The sequence below is a fragment of the Diadema antillarum genome, unplaced genomic scaffold, assembly GCF_040938485.1.
Source record: "Diadema antillarum isolate AM-2024a unplaced genomic scaffold, OU_Dant_1.0 scf00000172, whole genome shotgun sequence".
Classification (NCBI taxonomy): Eukaryota; Metazoa; Echinodermata; class Echinoidea; order Diadematoida; family Diadematidae; genus Diadema; species Diadema antillarum.
In genome coordinates, this window is record NW_027271061.1 from 634901 (window position 1) to 653412 (window position 18512).

General features: G+C 39.1%; 1 protein-coding gene across 1 annotated transcript; it reads left to right on the forward strand.

Moving 5' to 3' along the window:
• The first annotated feature begins 1630 nt into the window (after window positions 1-1630).
• Window positions 1631-8394, forward strand: LOC139722783 (uncharacterized). Its single transcript, XM_071634073.1, has 5 exons — window positions 1631-1947; window positions 3445-3581; window positions 4905-4979; window positions 6611-6681; window positions 7598-8394. The coding sequence occupies exons 1-5, from the start codon at window positions 1727-1729 to the stop codon at window positions 7652-7654; spliced, it is 561 nt and encodes a 186-aa protein (XP_071490174.1). The 5' UTR covers window positions 1631-1726; the 3' UTR covers window positions 7655-8394.
• The last annotated feature ends 10118 nt before the right edge of the window (window positions 8395-18512 follow it).

Here is an 18512-nt window from a genome sequence, read left to right on the forward strand (position 1 = left end):
GGCAATTTTTTTTTTGAGAGGTCCCGTCTGCTCACACTCACACAGTCACTCAAAGTCTGATGTCACGAAATCCTTGCCATGCCAGACGACACCCCCCCCCCCCCCCCCCTCGCCTCGCCGGCCCCGAGCGGCCCCGTGCCCCACCCCCCCCCTTTTTACCAACATGACCAGTTGAGTACCATTCCCTGACCGACGGGAACAACATGAGGCACCAATACAAAACATTTCCTCCGACCTCCAGCAGAATCAGAACAATAAACTCAAACTTATCAAGCACTAGTGGACGGCGGAACCGGGGGGGGGGGGGGGGGGGGGGGGGGAAGGGGGGCCTCAGCCCACCGCCCACTTTTTTTTTCTTTTACCCGGGAAGTGCGTAAGTGGCACTAGAAAGAAATACATTGTAGATAGAAACCTTGAAGTGTGAGGTAAGGCTTTGTTTTTGCGGTGAATTTGTTTTGTTTTGGTTTGGTTTGGTTTTATTTTTTTTGCTGGTCATCAGCTAAAGAAACCAGGAAGCAGAATGAGAAAGATGAGCTGAAGATTTTTTTTTTTTTTTTTTTTTTTTTTTTTTTTTTTTTTTTTACTTGTCAGCTGATCAGGGGAAGAAACCCGGAAGTGGCACCAGAAGTTGCGTTCAAAGTCCCAAGCCCCTTTCAATTGAAAACGTGGCGCCGAATCAGAAGAATCAAGAGAATCCGTAAAATCAGAAAAATCTAGATCACTAACAGAATCAAAAGAAAAGAGATCGATACGAAGGAAGATGCAAGATGATTAAAAGTAGATGAAGAAGATAAAGAGGAGGAAGAAAACAAGAAAGAAAACAAGAGGAATAGGCGATGACAATTCTGACAGAGCTGAATGTTCTTCAGTGACGGATCGGGGGTGGGGGGGCGCACAGGGCCCGCCAGTTTTATTATTATTATTATTATTTTTAAACAGAAGAAATAAAAAGAAAAATGAAAGGGGCGTGCTCTTCCCTTTAATGCTTTATTTTTAAAGAAACCATCTTTGTCAGCACCCCCTTTACCGAATTCTTTGAGATGATCCGCCCCTGTTTTTTAAGGAGAACAATGCATAGCATACTCATGCTAGTATCAAATATTTTTATGACACACAATTTAGTTGAAGATCTTTTCACATCTTCCACTTGATATGGGGGATCATTGGTTGAGCAAAATATTATATGCAGTGGTATATCCCGAAAAATCAACTCGAAAATATACAGCATCTTTATGACATAGAGGTTGGGGCGCCACTTGCAACAGTAGGTTTCTTCAATTTTACTCAACATACATGAGCCAGCTACTCACTAACGCAGAGAACGCTCTCTAATTAGGCAACATCGATGACTTCCGCACTCTGTTTAGTGTTTACGATTGTACAATGTACCGGTACTACATGTGCTGGCAGAGTAAGACTCATACCTCTGCCAGTAAAGTTTACAGTGTACAGTATCTTCGGGAGCATTTCGGAGACAGGGGAACCCCCTACAGCAGAACGGTCAATTTCCCGCGTATGTGACGTCATTAAGTTCCCGCCAAAGTTGAGTTCCCAAATTCATAGCACGTACTAGTACCTTACACACATCCACTGCACGCAAATGTATAGCATTCTACACTCACTACGGCGACGTGCCACAACACTTGTTTCAAGCAATCGTCTCGCATGGACAAAGCTGTCTAAAACTGACCAGACTGTACGAGTTTGTCGGTGCCTTTGTAAAGACATGCCTGCTAGTGCCGTAGACTCCCCTGTGAAGTGTCAGGTCGCAAATCCCCCTTCTGAATCGCCTGCTGAAAGCCAGGAACCTCCTCCGAAACGTCAGAAAATGGGTGCCGAGGTTTCGTCGTTTCAAGAACAGCCAGTCCTGCGGTATGCTAAACTAGCGCCGGACGCCAAAGAACCGGTACGGGGAAGCGACCAAGCTGCTGGCTATGACTTATTCAGGTTAGTTTTTACCTAAAATACAGACCTATTTACAGAAGAAGGAATACTATTTCATATGTGCAGAAGCCTGGTAGAGGCATGAAGAAGAAGAAGAAGAAAACAAACAAAGAAACAAAAATACACTCATAGTCATACAGTTTAAACGGAAAGAGTTCCTTATGTCCCCCCCCCCCCACTAGTTTGCACAAAATGGATAGATTGCTCTTTCTTTTTACAAATAATGGACTAAATAAAGGTTAAGGCCTATGCCATTTAGGCCTATGGGAAGACTTCCCATAGTGCATTACCTTTATTTAGTTTATTATTAGTAAGGGGGAATGGTGGTTCGTTTATTTTTGCAAGTTAATGGGGGGGGGGGGGCATAAGGAACTTTTGACCGAAAGATCGGTCTGTATCTGTCCGTTGGGGAATGTTCCGCGGAGACTGCATCTGGCTTCACAGATCCCCTCCGTATACAGACTGAAGTCAATGATTGCGGCTCCTGTGTGGAGCAGTCGCGCACAGATCAAACGTTACGATAACCCAAATTTCAGACAGCTTTTTTACATTCAGACAAGTTTGACATGACATGACATGACATGACATGACGCGGTGAGGGCGGTGAGTTGGCTCAGTCGGTAGCGCGTCTGCCTCACGATCACGCGGCCCGGGTTCGAACCCGAGTCTGGACTGAGCAATTGTTGTGTGTAAACATACCGTCCCCTCTAGCAAGAGGCAAAACACTCTGTCCCTCGGATAGGACATAAAATGGAGGTTCCGTGTATGAGAGAGTCACAGCTCATGTACGTACATGTAAAAGATCCCGCTTCATTCATTCATCGCAAAGAGCAGGATGTCTAACCCGGTGAAGTGGTCCCACCCCACATCCAACTGGACCCCATGGAAGACCAGCTTAGTGTAGCTGAATATGGGCTATCCAGCCATCTTCACAGATGGAAAATGAACAACAACAACAACAACACATTATGCAGCAATATTTGGGATAAATTTCTGACATTGTGCAATCGAAATACTCACATAAACTCGGTTATAACGCAGAAATTTTATCGATATCGCAACCTCGCCGTTCGCAAGCAGTAAGTTGCCATTTTGAATCTGTAAGCCTATCACATCCGAGGTACGTGTTTCAGTAAAACAAACACGTAGAAACCAGGTAATTGTTCTATATGAAATTAAAGCAGAAGAGAGTAAGGGAATAATGTCATATGTCATTTTCAGAAAATCGATTTCCATCGACTTTTTGATCCTTTTGTTGTAGCGGGTCACAATTTTTCGCTCTCGACTGGGTATGATTTTCGCGTGTTTTTAATTCCACGCTATCAAAACGGTATCTAGTGTTGCATACCACAAGCAAAAATATTTGCGTGACTTTATTTTCGCACGAGTTTCTGTCAGCACGAAATGCGAAAAATTTCCCCACCGCAAAAATGTTCACTTTTACAGTATTCCATCTGTGTGATAATGTCTGTTGTTTTTTCCATCCTTGTTACTCTACAGTAATGCAGACATGGTGGTGCCATCCAAGGGGAAAGCCTTGGTCCCTACAGACATTCAGATCGCTCTTCCTGAGGGGTGCTACGGCAGAATCGCTCCAAGATCGGGTCTGGCAGTCAAGAAATTCATCGACGTTGGTGGTGGGTCTTCACAGTTTTTAGTCTGTTCTAAAAGCTCTTCATCTTGGAGGGGCAAAATAATGACAAAATAGTCTCTCCTTGCTATTAAAGACAGTGCATGCTCTTTTAAAAGCACACTAAACCCAAAACAACCATCTAACCAACCACAAAGACATGATGTGAGGTAAAAATGAAGAAATCAAGTGGACAATATTTTTCATGGAGAGAATCTCAGCCAAAAACGACACCTGTAAACTCTTTATAATGATGTGGATATGTTTGATGGTAGCCATTGGAATGGTGAAGGCCATAGATTTGATAATGAAACATTGTGTATTCTGCTAACGTAATATAGAGTTTGTTGAGATCATGTGTTTATTACTTTATATATGTGACCCTGCACCTCAAAACAAACAAAAAGTCGCCAGACATGGATTTTTAGTTAAGACCATATTCTGACAGAGCAGACTTTAAGCTTTAAAATGATGTATAAATCAAATCAAATGGACTCTTTTAACCTATCTAACTATTGGAAAGAAAGCACAACTCAGGAAAAGTGTGAACTGAGAAAAGAGGCTCTGAAGTACTGTGTCTATTCAAGCGCTTAATCTTTACCAAACCGTGCTAGCTGTGCAATGAATGGGACAAAAAACAGGAAGTAAACCACCAGAGTAACAACAATGAAGGGATTATCAAATTAAACTGAAATTAAGCAAGCCTCATTAACACATTCTGTCCATAATTAATACCAACTTTCAAAGCAGTAGCACTATCCTTTCAAAAGTTATTAGAGTTGAAAGTGAAGAGTGTGCACAAGGTTTTTCAGAAATGAAAAGGGGATTCTAAAGACACACCTAATCACACTATTCTACCAAAAATGTTCGATATAAACTGCTAAAAAACGCACTTTCTTGCCCGTTTTATGATACCAAATTTTAGCAGAATGTAAAAGAAGACCCGCTCTTTCAGAAAATATAAAAAAGTCAAGTTCGGCTAGGTTGACCCATTTCACTTATTTTCAGTCCTCACGCAAAATCAGTGTGTGCGACTTTATGTTCGTTTTGAGGTGCACGGTCACATATAGCCTTTATCCCTCCACAACATCTCTTACTGTAAAAAAAAAAAAAAAAACTGTTTAAAAATACACACAAAAAAAGGTAGATCTCTCAGTGTTGGAAATGTATTATGAAGTGACGTTATTATTTTGTTAACCATCAATACAATCTTTATCACATGTTGTTGCACTTAGCTGATCCTGATATGAATCATGAATTATAATTTGTTTTATAATAATTACATTCTTCGAAAACCTCACTCTGGTTTGGCATTTTCTTTTTTTTGCAGCTGGTGTGATTGACAGAGACTACAGGGGAAATGTTCGCATCCTTCTTTTCAACTTCTCAGAAGAAGATTTCCAAGGTATGGTGCAGAAACCTTCCCTAGGTAGCTTCGTTTCACAATAGTACAGTGGAAACTGGGTATAACGAGATCCCTTTGACCTAGACAATTTGCTCTTCAGATCAGATATTTTGTTATATCAGTAGTCAGTGAATATTGCAAAACAAAGGAAATGAATTCATGGGGACCAGATAAATTGATTTGTTATATCGCGTTTAATTGTAATATCAGATCTCTTTATATCAAGTATCCACTGTAGTGCTCAAATAGTTGTCGATGCAACAGTGAATTCCCCCATGAACAGTTACACTTGGATTAGTTCTCATGGAATTAATTGTGTGTGCATCAATGCTATTGGAGCAAGAAATTATGTATTTTTTTTTTTTTGTCTCATATATGTGTCATGATGACAGCAAAGAATGTAATATGTAAGTGCTCTTTAAGGACAAACAATTGTGTACAGCAATCACCACTTTGTTGGGACACCTCAGGAATACATCCTCAGTCCTGATTAAGCAAATGTCCCAACTAGAAGAGGTCAGATGTTTAGTCTTCCATATACTACATGAAGTTCAACATGTGGGACTTTATGTCACACAGTGACTTGTACACATATGAATCATGAATTGTCAGGCAAGAAATCCTAACTAGTGCTGAATGAAAGAATCACAGGGAGTAAATGCTGAAGGTCTAAAAGGTTCCATTATAGAGCATGAACCCTAATGACCAATCTGTAGGGTGGGGCACTTATTAGCAGACGTAATGTCACAAAAGCAATTTTGTGTGGAAGCACTTACAATGTACGGTACTGTCAGAAGGATGACTCTCATGATGCAGTGTACTGGAAACCCATTACCGGTACTTCCAGTGTGATTTGTCACCACCATGAGTGTCCTATGGGAAAATTTTGTCACAGTGAGTTTTGTTGAGCAGTATTGTAGGTTGCTGCAATAATTGTCAACATCTGCTGTTAGTTGAACTATGATTTTAGACAGATTTTTTTTTTTTGTGAGTGACTCGTGTCTGAATAGCTCATGCTTTTTAAACTTCAAACAGGGTAGGATGATAGGGTTTGCTTCCTGGGCTCCTTCGAGAAAGTCTTCCATTAAATGACCATTTTACAATGCTAGCATTGAATCCAAGAGTTGACATCTTCTTTGTGTTGCCACTTTAAATGCCCCCGAAATGACACCCTGTGTATAATGGTCACCTGTCTAGTGTAACCCACTGCAACCAGCGGCTATCCTATTTCTATTTGTGTTCAACTTTTCACTGGGTAGAGAGGCCTCAAACTCTAGTGTTACTGAAATGATGTTCTCTCTTTCTACCAGTGTTTGTTACTAGCCTCATACATATCAACCTTTCACAAGGCCATCCAAAATGGTGACAAGTTTGTCTCAATGCATGCATCTACTTCTTAGATACGACAATTTATAACATCTGGATACCCATTTCAGTGATATGCGTGGTATATGAGTGTGTAATAGACATTTATTCCAGCTATTTCAAAATAAATTGTAATGACTGCCGTCCAGTCGATATTAGCTAAGTGCCCGTAAAGGTCAACCATGTCATTTTCCTTGTATCGGTGCCGATTTGTGTAAGTGTTTTTCTTTCTTCCCCCCCCCCCCCCCCCCCCCCCACCTCTGCAGTGAACAAGGGTGACAGAATAGCACAACTTGTCTGTGAGAAGATATTCATGCCATCGCTGGAGGCTTGTGAGGTATGCTCTACTTGTCACAACAGGTCATAGAAAATGGCCAAAAGATATGGAAGGTTATGGATTTTTAAAGTTTCATGTGTTGTCATTTAATTCACACAAATTGAAATAATGATTATGTGATGTCATCACTTTGCAACTCTCCCATTAGCTCATACACAGAAATATAAACTTTTTTCCCTTTTTGGGGTCAATGCAGGCGATTCCTGTTATGACTAAGACTCAGGACTGACAGTTTTCCTTTATATCGAAACTTCTTATAACCATAGAGGATTTTGCACCACAAACTGTAAAGATAATGATTTGGGACCTGAATTTTTACTTCACTGTAACTAAATTTTGTTGTAACTGTGTCTGCTGTAATGGGAGCCCACTGTAGTTCAGCAACTGCAATATTTCTAGAAGTTATTGCTGTTGGTAATTACAAGACCAAAAAGCAACGATCCCAAATATAAGTATAGATTTAAAGAAAAGTTAGTTCTCCAGTTCAATTGAAGATTTGGCAGGCGATGACATCACCACTGTTCCCATTTTGAGTATGTAGTTGCAACTATAAATAGCATTGATTTGTCAAACATGGTAAATTCTAATCTAGTTATTCTCTAATTCTAGATGCAGTTTGGACTACAGTTTGTACAAATGGTGTTGATATCCCCAGGGGATATGGCGGGGCCCACATATCTAAGTGCTTTGCTCAAGGGGCCTTCAGCAATCCCCAGATCTCAAGATTTTTAAGATAATTTGCCTCCATGTGATTGCCATAAAGGTGAAGTGTACTGCTGAGGCAAGCTCCTTTTATCACACTGTTAACACATTGTTTTCATGTTGCATTTATTCCATTTATGCACAAAGTTTTTATGAAACAGTAAAACTTTTCTTGCACATTGTTTATGATATATTTAAAATTATTTTCTTGCAGAGTCTTGAAGAAACAGAGCGAGGAGCAGGTGGCTTTGGGTCAACTGGAACAAAGTAGGCCTGTCTAAAAACTGTTCCATCAATAACCTGATACTACATGGAGTACCAAAGTGTGACGTCTTAGCTTTTCACGGCTGTAGAAATTGGTTCTGAATCACCTCGGTCATGTAGTCCAAATATCTGCAAGCAACGATCGCTAAAACCGTACATGAATGTACTCAGTTCCAACCCATAATCCACAACTGGGAACCTTCTGCAAACATCGTGTTTGAGACCAGCACTAAGTGAGATAGCGGAGACCTAGACGTCATATGTTTGGTAACCCTACGATGCAATGAAGCTTCAGTTTGTAAGACCTTGTTATCATTCAGTACCAAGCTATATGTTTGTATTCATTTCCTCAAGTCTTCTTTTAATGTCTCAGCTTGTATTATTTGCAATGCATAATATGTAAAACTCTTTCTCAGGAAATCCCATATTAGCGCCACAGACTTCCATGATTCTGGTAACTAGAAAGGAACTGAATGTGTAGAATGTACTCTTTTTGTCATGAAACTAAGACAAAAATGTAGAATGTACTTGATTTATCCTATAACTGAGGCATTTTCACATCCTTTCAAACTAGCCCAGTGGTCAATCCTGCGTAGCAGTAGAGAGTCTGTTTGCAAACCTGTCTATAGCACCCAACTGTCTTAGAAGGCTCTATAGAGCAATTCCTTGTCCTAACTTGTCCTGTATAATATGTATGTACTTGTATGTACTGTATCTATCACATGTACATTTATATTTCATGACTTCTAACCTTTCAAACAAATCTGATTAATCCACAGTTTGTTATGAAATCAGTTTTACATGCAAAGAAAGATGAAAATGAGCCATTTATGAAAGCATATTTACCATTGTAGAATGCAATTTAATATTCAGTTAGAATTATGTGAACAGCTTAAACAGAGAGAACTCTTGGATTTGTTATAATCTTGTTTTTCTAACAGTCATACATATCAATGTCAAGTGAAGTTAACCAGTTCACCAAAGTATGTAAATTTCATGCAGAATTCCGTTAAACGGGCTATCTGGGATGAGTCCAAAGTATGTATGTGGGCCATGTAAAGCTCTGAAATTTCCTCGGGACACCAACAGTTAATGAAGGCAATTATTATTCACGCCATGAAAACAGGGTTGAAGTAAAGCACTGGGATAAAGGGCTCCAACACTATAGACACTTAGGCTTTGAACATACAATGGTATGCTAGTCAATATCCCCAACTAGACAGGCGGGATAATCGGGGCTCATCAATATATATTGTCTTGTCTTTCCCCGAAGCAGGCGCTGCTGCGTAAGTGGTGGATTTATATGATTTCCATACATTTCCATACATTGGCAGACAAAAGGTGTTCCTCAAAAGGGATTTTATGATTGGCAGCAAGCATTAAGAGTAAATTCCGTGATGATTCAAGGGATTTGCATGAAGAGAACTGATTGGCATATGTATGTCGAGAAGATTCAAGTTGTTGTCTCAGCTGGTTACAAGGATACTATGACCGTAAAGCAAACATTGACAAGGAAGACACGTAAAGAAATAAAGCAGGTTTGATAAGGAGTTTATATCAATCATTCTTGTCAATCTTTTCTTATCCTAATATGCATATATTCATTAGGCTTAAAGTTGGAAGTTATGCTCCTGCTTGGTTTTTCCTGTGGATGCCAAATCAGGTGAAATATGTACATGGCTGATCTGCCAGTAGTTTTTGCAAAGTGGACATAAATTTTTCGTTTTCACATTTGAGGCGGAATTGAGCTAGGAGTGGGGAAAAAAAATGTTTTTGGCGAGTAGATTTTAGTTTTATGTTTCATTTGTTGTACCTGGTGAGTAACTCATTCAGTACCATTTGTATCTCTCCTGCCAAGGATTGCTGGTGAGAGTTTCGAATGGCAGGCCCAGATCTGATTAAAGGACAAGTTCACCTTCATAGACTTGTGGGTTGAGCGAATGCAGCAATATTAGTAGAACACATATCCGTTCAATCCGTTCAAAAGGTATGAATTTTTAAAGTATCTGCACAGTCACTGCTGGATGAGAAGACTACTACAGTGTGTGATGTCACATGCATACAACGATATAAAGAAAATATAAAGAGAATTTTACAAAGTTTTACTTTTTGAAAAAAAAGTGTACATTTCCTTGACTTGTCACGGAGGTATGTTAAGGGTAATATTATTCCCCCTGCCTTCTGAAAGAGGGAAGTCAAGTGACCTTTTATTAAGCGAGAAAAGTGAAAGTATGTTGAATTTTCTTTGTATTTTCTTTATAGCGTTGTACACATGTGACATCACAAGCTGTAGTAGTCTTCTCATCCAGCAGTGACTGCGCAGAAACTTCAAAAATTCCTAACTTTTGAACGGAATGTCCAATTTTCTCCAAACTTTCACTGATGTGTTCTACTAATATTGCTGCATTCACTCAATCCCCATGTCTATGAAGGTGGACTTGTCCGTTAATGGCAGGAGACAGCTCTCAGCAAGTCAAATCTATTGGGATGCGACTAGAAGTTTTGATTCGGGTAGAACAGTTCAGGGAAACCTTTATATAATGGGGACCTAAAAACTGACGCAGTGCATCTTGTATCTGGGCACCGTTTCATGAAAGTTGTCAGTCCTGAGAAGTTGTCATTCTCTGACTACTACCATAGTAATCGTCTGTGATCAGAGCTTCTGAGCCAATCAGAACCAAGGATTTTACTTGTCAGAGACTGACAACTTTCATGAAATGGTGCCCAGGTCTCTCGTTATATCACAGTACAAAATCAAAGTATTATTTATAGAGAGTTGGGACCTTCCAAAATCACCTTGTTATAAGAGGGTTGTGTTATATCAGACTTTCATATTTAAGAGGAGGTTCCACTGTATTAACCTATGATGATGTCATCATAAAATGCCATCAGTTGTTCTATCTTGTAGATTCTTGTCTGAGGCCAACAAATATGACTTGTCTTACTCTAACTCATGTACATAGTTATGTAAAGTTGGTGAAGCTCACCGTATGTTATCACATCAGTAAACCTGCATGAAATATATTATCGTTATTTCTTACTGGAAGTTTGCATGGGCAGGCTACACCTTACATGGGAAGGTGTAATCTATTGCTTAAAAATCAGCTGCACTGCGTTCTGTGTGGATCAGATAAGACATGTCCATGCCAGGAACTTTTAGCATATGTTCATACAGCCACTAGACTGGAAGATCAGTCTGTATTCATTGTCAGGGATATGTTTGGCGACGACTGCATCTGGGCTCCATTTCATAAAGAGTTTATTTGATGACAACTCTTTGCTGGAATGACAATTGCCATGGTAATGACAAGAATCCAGCTTCCTAATTGGCTGTTTGCTGTGGGAAGTTGTCATTCCAGCAAGAGTTGTCATACTAACATCTTTTATGAAATGGGGCCCTGGTGTGTGGAATCTCTCTCCAGTACAGTCTGAAGGCTCTCCTACCCGATCCTTGGGTAGGGGGGGGGGGGGGGGGGAATCTCTGCCCAAGAAAACCAATGTGATTTGCTGTTGAAATGCATTAGATACATACAAGTGAATTTGGTCTGTAAGAGGCCAAATATCCACAGATTTAAATAATCCAGTATTTACAGTGTACTAGCCTATTTGTGAAGTGTTCATATTTGAGTAAGTTTGCCATGTGATAGATAAACATAAAACGAACCACAGTTCCCACTGTAAGTTACAATGTACACTGTTTATGCCATATATTTAGTGAGACTAAATTTTTCGCGAATCGGGACTTCCCGACGATTTCGCGAGTGGTTAAATTCGCGATCGTGGAGTGCAGTACTGAATAGAGAAATGTATACGTGTGTGTCACATTCATATTGGGATCATAGTCATTGTTTTCGCGTGCCTTTAATTTCGTGAATAGCACCTGACTCACAAAATTTGCAAAAATAAAAACCTTGTGAAATATTTGGCGTATCAGTATCTGGTTGTTCTGACAGTACTTGGTAATTTGGTAGTCATGGCAACCATTGTCGTAGTGAGGGTGCCATGATGGAATGTTCACCGCAGATGAAGGGTTTATTTGTGGGCAGATGACATGTTTCAAAGATGACAGTCTCTATGTGTACCATATTGAAGACAAGGCCATGTATACAGTTTCCTATGTGTGAATACAGGTATCTATTAACTCGTTACATAAAATCTTAGGTCATGTTACAGAAGCTCACACACACTTTTTATGCCTCCGCCACGTAGTGGTGCCGGAGGCATTATGTTTTCGGGTTGTCCGTCCGTACGTCCGTCCGCTTTCGTTTACGCGATAACTTGAGTAATATTTACTGGAATTTTACCAAACTTGGTCCAAGTATGAAGTATGATGGGGCAATGATTTGATTAGATTCTAGGTGAAATCGGCTAAAGGTCAAAGGTCAAGGTCAAATCATGAAATTTATCCGTTTACGCGATAACTCAAGACTGTATGGAGCAAATTTCACCAAACTTCGTTGGAGGATGATGTATGATGGGACAATTACTTGATTAGTTTTTCAGTGAAATCGGACAGAGGTCAAAGGTCAAAGATCAAGGTCAAATCCTAAAATTTATCTGTTTACGTGATAACTCATAACTGGATGAAGCAGCTTTCACCAAACTTGGTCCAAGGATGATGTATGATGGGACAATTAGTTGAGTAGATTTTAGTGACATTGACAAGAGGTCAAAGGTCAAAAGGTCAAGGTCAAATGCTAAAAATGTTGCTATTTCCCCATATCTATGCAGTGCCCACAGTTATTTTCTTGAAACTTAGTGTAGACATGTACTACTGCATAAAGATTCTCCAGAGAGAGTTTCATGTCATAAGGTCAAAGGTCAAAAGGTCAAAGTTTAGGTGAAAATGTTGCAATATCACTTTTCTCACAAATGGTTCAATGTATCTTCATGGAACTTGGTACATATGCATAATACTGACTGGCAGGGATTATCTAGGGAATTTAGGGGTCATGGGTCAATAGTCAGGGGGTCAAAGGTCAAGGTCAACTCTTCAAAATGTTACTATTTCCCTCATATACTAGTATATGGAATGATTGCATTATTAGTTTTAAAATTCAATATATGTACAAGTATTACTTAATGGAGATTCTCTTGGAAAATTCCAGCCAGAAGGTCAAAGGTCAAAGGTTAAGGGTCAAAGGTTTGGTTTAAATGAAAAAAAAAGATATATTTTGTACTGTAATTACACTCTTTCTTCATACCTTGAAAATTATACTCAATGCATAAACTTATAATAAGGTCGGTCAGAAGTCAAGTAAAAATTTTCAATTCCCCAAATATGTGTACCTGCACTCTTTAATAGACAATTATAGCAAACCCAGTTTGTGGAAAGTGAACATTCAAGATATTTCTGATAAACCTGTTATTTCGATATTTTGCCAGTTATGTGAAACTGTCATCACACATTGTGAAGACATTGTACTATACACCTATTGGGAGAATCATGCATTATAGCGGAGGCATCAGTCGCCGTAGCGACATTTCTAGTTTTTTTCTTTCTTTTTTTTGTCCTGGTGTACAGCAAGTCTTGTAGATTTTTTTTCTTAATTAATTTATACAAAATGTTCTTCATGGCATGTATAGTAGTGAAAACAAAATAAACTTGCGCACCCATGTTTGATGGAGAATGCTTTCCAGTTTTTAATGACTCATCTTTTTGGGTAACTGAAAGAAAGAAGGAAAGAATATATGAAGGAAGAGTTGAAGCTGTTTACATATACACTGTAATATGCTATCTCTCATAAACTGATGACCAGCCAGGGAAATGATTTTCATTACAGATACACATCCATGAACAGATTGCATAGACTGTGCAACAAATATCAGCTGGGGTAAAATATTTTATGAGTGTGAATATATTTGTGAGTGTGTAGGTGAGTATGTATTCATATGATGTGTACTATGAGTGTAAATATATGTTTGTGTGTAAGTGTGTTATTCATGTAGGTATACATATTTATATCTATGCACACTGAAATACTTTTCAGGCAAGAGGACATTTGTTCGACCTTGGAGATAAGCTCTGTAAAACTGTGAAAAGAAAAATAAATCACAGACACACAGACCTCCCAACCGTACTGATATTTGGAGGAAAGAATCTGAATTTTGACCATTCCCAGCTCTTGTTTCAACAGAAGTTTCCTATTTTCTGGATAATTTTACTACACACTCCTATGGGAACTGCTGTTTCTAACCTACTGTTTAGCCAAATCATCCCTATTTTTCAGTCAGAAAGGTTGGGAGGTCTGGTCACACTACATTATAGAATCAACTTTGATGTGCGAAGAAACTGCTAGTTAGCTTCATTCCAAAATTATTATTACTATTTTTCTATTATGAGAAGTCATGATTTCTGTCAAAAGTTTCATTAAACCGCCTGTGAATATATCTGAAGTTGAAGTATAAACTGACAATTTAGAAAACCTAGAATATTAGAGGAAATGAGCAGATTTTACGAACCTTGAATAGCAAAGCAGAGATTTAAAAAAAAAAGTCACGAGTTGAAACCGTTTGAAATTAACATCACTTTGTAGAGTCATTCAGGTGTTAAGCATTTATGAGTACAACATCTTTGTCTTTTTTATCTTGCAACACTACAATGTACAATATTCACAATGGTCAAACACATTACATTGAAATAGACACATACATGAATATATTTTAGCCAGGATCTGATTTACACTGTATTCGAATGTACATAACTGTAGTATTTTTTTTCTTTCTTTGAGGACCTGCCAACGAGCCAGCTTTGTTATGCAACTTGAGTGCACTGAGTGCATGTAAGCAATTCAGTGTGCATACATGTACGTTATTATGTTGATGTGACGGACAATTGCAAAACAAAATATAGAATCAATCAATGCTAATATCATCAAAACTGGTGCACTTAATTTGACATACCATAGTTCAGGCTTTTCGCCAGTAGTAGACGACTTGCTTATAACGTTAATCTTTGTTTTGCTCTTTAATTTTACGTAAGTCTGCATCCAACGTAACGCATTGTTCCTACCTTGGAAAAGCTGCTTGGTAACTAACTTGTTTGCTGGACGCTCCCGATTTGGTTGTTTATACGTATTTATTTTCCTATGGGCTACAGTAATAGGGTTTGGTGTTGATCCCCACAGAAAAGAGTTCTGTGTTGATCCCTTCCAAGTTGCATTGCACGCCACCTACGTCAAGTAGTGCCCCAGGCGTCGAAATACCAAGCTTTGTGATTGGTGAGAAGTTTGCTACCCTACATCGATCTATTCACCTGTTGGACTTGCACATTCGTCGTGGGGGTCGCGCTCTGTCAAAGCAATGGATCACCGTCGGTGGTTATACGAGCTTCTCTCTCCCCCCCCCCCCCCCATGTGTTCCGCACGATAATAGCTCGTGACCTGATGACCTTTTGTCCGGATAGTGGTGACCTATGACCTGTTCGCTCACCTGTTCGGAGCTAGTCTCTGTCAGTTACCTGTTTGCCTTTTTTTAATGCAAATTTAGAATCAACACCTTTTGTATCTGTTTCTGTCTACCTATCTATCTATCTATCTATCAACATGGCCAGTCAACATGCTTTCAACTTTTCTTCCTATAACAAACGGACATCGAAAGAAATGTTTTCTTTTCATATCTTTGTTCATCTAGGATTCCTTTATATCCCAGTTTTTAACAAGACATCTTTATTAGCAGTAGGCCTACATGCATGCTGAAAAAACAACAACAACTGTAGGCCTGTATGACGCAGAAGCAACGGAAAGGTCAATGGCGGATTCACGGGAAGGGGAGGGGGTAGGGGGTTTATTCTCTTTTGCGCTTCTTATTGTTTTGTTCTTTTCTTTTGTGTGTGTGTGTGTGTGTGTGTGTGTAGGGGGCTTAACCCCCTCCCCCGGTTTGTTTGTCTGTTCTTGTCTTGTTGCCATGTCATCATCCTTGTTTAACGTGATTTGGTATAATTTTAAAACCATTCTTATTCCTCATCCCAATCACTATAAATTCTGAAACTCTGTATCCAATACGCGTGTATAACCAATTTATAGTTGTTCAAATGTAAAAGTCTGAATATCATCCGGAGGTCTCCTTTGAGAAAATACAATCTGGAGTATTTAGAACAAGGTGTTGAAGTGGTTAGTGCTGGTTGTTATGGCTGACCGCACTCTAACCACGACAATCCAAGTATTAGATGATACGTATCATTTTCGTCGAAGATGATTATGATTATATACAGTATACTGCATGTGGCGGTGACGTAATGACAATCATTGTAACCACCCACGAGGACAAAACCATCGACCTTTTTATAACATTCCGTCTTCAACTACACAACACCCCCACGCGCGCGCGCGCGCAAACACACACACACACACACACACACACACATATATAGTAGATAGATAGCTATAGAGGGATGGATGGATGGATGGATAGATAGATAGAAAGATAAATAGGTAGGTAGGCATAAATAGCTAGATACAGACAGAGAAAGAGACAGAAATATTAACTTTTCGATTCTGATCAACTGTAAATTCAAAGCAGTAGCTGTAGAGTACCTAGGAATATACGCGGACAAGTAGTATGCGTAAAGGAAAAAATAAAATGAATAAGAATATGAACAAGAGAAATTGATATGCAAAGTAAAAAGCAGTTACGGCCAGCTATGGTCACAAGTCTATCAAGGCGATTCGATCTGCCCAATTTGCCTTCAGGATACTTTGTTACACTTTACATCGCCTGGATCCCACGATATGAATGAATTATACGATAAATTTACAAATTCGGCGAATGTCAAAGGGATCGCCGCTCCGCGTGTTTACGAGATCGGAGAAGGTATACCTGACCAACCCCAACACACCTGTAGGCTCTTTCCTGAATACACGCAGCCGATCATGGCGAGACGCGGGATAGTTCTCCGCGCGGTTTTTAGCTTTATTCACGTCGTGACAGTTTATCAAGATTCCTTAATCTCGGTACCTCGAGCTGCGATTACGAAGTCAATGAAGTGAATTTATGGACGGCTTGAGAAGCTCCATGACCAAATTATCATGCCAGAATATGAAGTTTGATTAAGAGGATAACGTAAGAGCGCTGTAAAAGGCCAGTGGTTCGCTGCCCTATTTAATCATGCCTACAAACATCGTATACAATGTACTATGTCCGTGAGCTGGTTTACCGCGATCAGCATCAGTGTTGTTAAAAGGGCTTTGTGTACAGAACAAAAAAAAAATAACAAACAAACAAACAAACAAACAAAAAAACATCGTGCGTAGCATCTCACCTATGATTTAGAACTGTAAAGGGTTGACTCAGAACAACATATCCCACTCCTAGTAATATGTCAAATTTTCTAACACCATTCCAGTGTTCTAATTTTGTTGCATGCGTACTTTTGTGTTAGCCTTTTGTTCCTCTGCTAGAAATAAGTACGACCATAAAAATGACGATTATAAACTTACAAGGCTACCCTAGGTGATTAGCTATGCTCATACCTGTACACAATTTTCCTACATTTTCTCAAAAGCCTTTAGGGTCAACGTAGTATATGCGATGTGCCTATACATGAGTATGAATGCAAGCATCAATATAGGTTTCCTGTATAAAACGTGGTAACGATGACAACGCCTTAAGTAACATTCAAAGATCATGAATATCGTAGATTATAAAATGGGTTCAAGAATGTAGCCAATTGGAAGCGCTGAAATGAGTCACGTGTGCGTGCATTATTTTCTTCAGGTATGCACTAAGAAGAGTCTCTCTTCCACCTCCCTGGCCTGACGTACGTCACAATGTTTTACACTAGCAGTGCGCACTCAATCAGTTGTTACAAGTGCGTCACGCGCTACTATACGCGCTGTCAATCCTGTAAACAACTTCTAGCTAAATACCTAAAATTAAAGAAAAAATGTAAATCTCTTAACAGCGCTAGTATTTGTGAGCTAGAAAGAGTAAAACGACTGTACAGGAAGACCACGAAGAATGCTCGTGATGTGTATTTTAGGGAGACCCATGAATCTCTGCGTGCTTTAAAGACAAAGGACCCAAAGGAATATTGGAAAATACTAAACCCGAAAACGAAAAAGAAAATAAATAATTGCACTATCAGTATTGACGCATTTCAGGCGCACTTTCAAAACTTGAATGATAATGGTCCACCAAATCAGAACAGTATAAGTTTTAGTAGCCTGATTAATCGCAATGTTAATGTTTCAAGTTCGTCAAACGCAGAAATATTTAACAACCCAATATCTGGGGAAGAAGTAGTAAAGCATATCAAGCTACTGAAAAATAACAAAAGCTCTGGAAGTGATTTGATAGTGAACGAGTGTTTGAAAAATAGCAGTGGTTCATTGATAGGTGTGTTAACTAAATTGTTTAATGTCATTCTTGATACAGGGATCATACCAACAGAATGGTCCATAGGTCTTATTCGTCCAATCTATAAAAAGAAAGGCTCCATTGATGATCCAGATAATTATCGCGGTATTTCATTGTTAAGTTGTGTTGAAAAACTATTTTCTTCCATTATAAATGAAAGACTCAATCAATATCTAAATTCCTTAGATCTCATTGGTGAAGAACAAGCAGGATTTCGAGAGAATTATTCCACAATTGACCACGTATTTGTGCTGCATTCTGTCATAGATTTGTACCTTTCCCAAAAGAAAAGATTATACTGCGCCTTCGTAGATTACAAAAAGGCATTTGATTCAATAGACAGAACATCTTTGTGGTATAAGCTTATACAAAACAACGTCAAGGGGAAAGTGTTCAGAGTAATAATATGTACTCCCATCTTAAATCTTGTGTAATAAGTAATAATGAGAGGTCTGGTTTTTTCAATTGCAATATGGGTGTCAGACAAGGTGAGAATTTATCCCCTCTTC

Bases quoted from the DNA above. Each gene is read 5' to 3' on its own strand.
- LOC139722783 (XM_071634073.1), top strand. From the start codon at position 1,727: ATGCCTGCTAGTGCCGTAGACTCCCCTGTGAAGTGTCAGGTCGCAAAT. The intron at 1,948-3,444 runs GTTAGTTTTTAC...GTTACTCTACAG, and splicing joins GCTGGCTATGACTTATTCAG to TAATGCAGACATGGTGGTGC. The intron at 3,582-4,904 runs GTGGGTCTTCAC...TTTTTTTTGCAG, and splicing joins GAAATTCATCGACGTTGGTG to CTGGTGTGATTGACAGAGAC.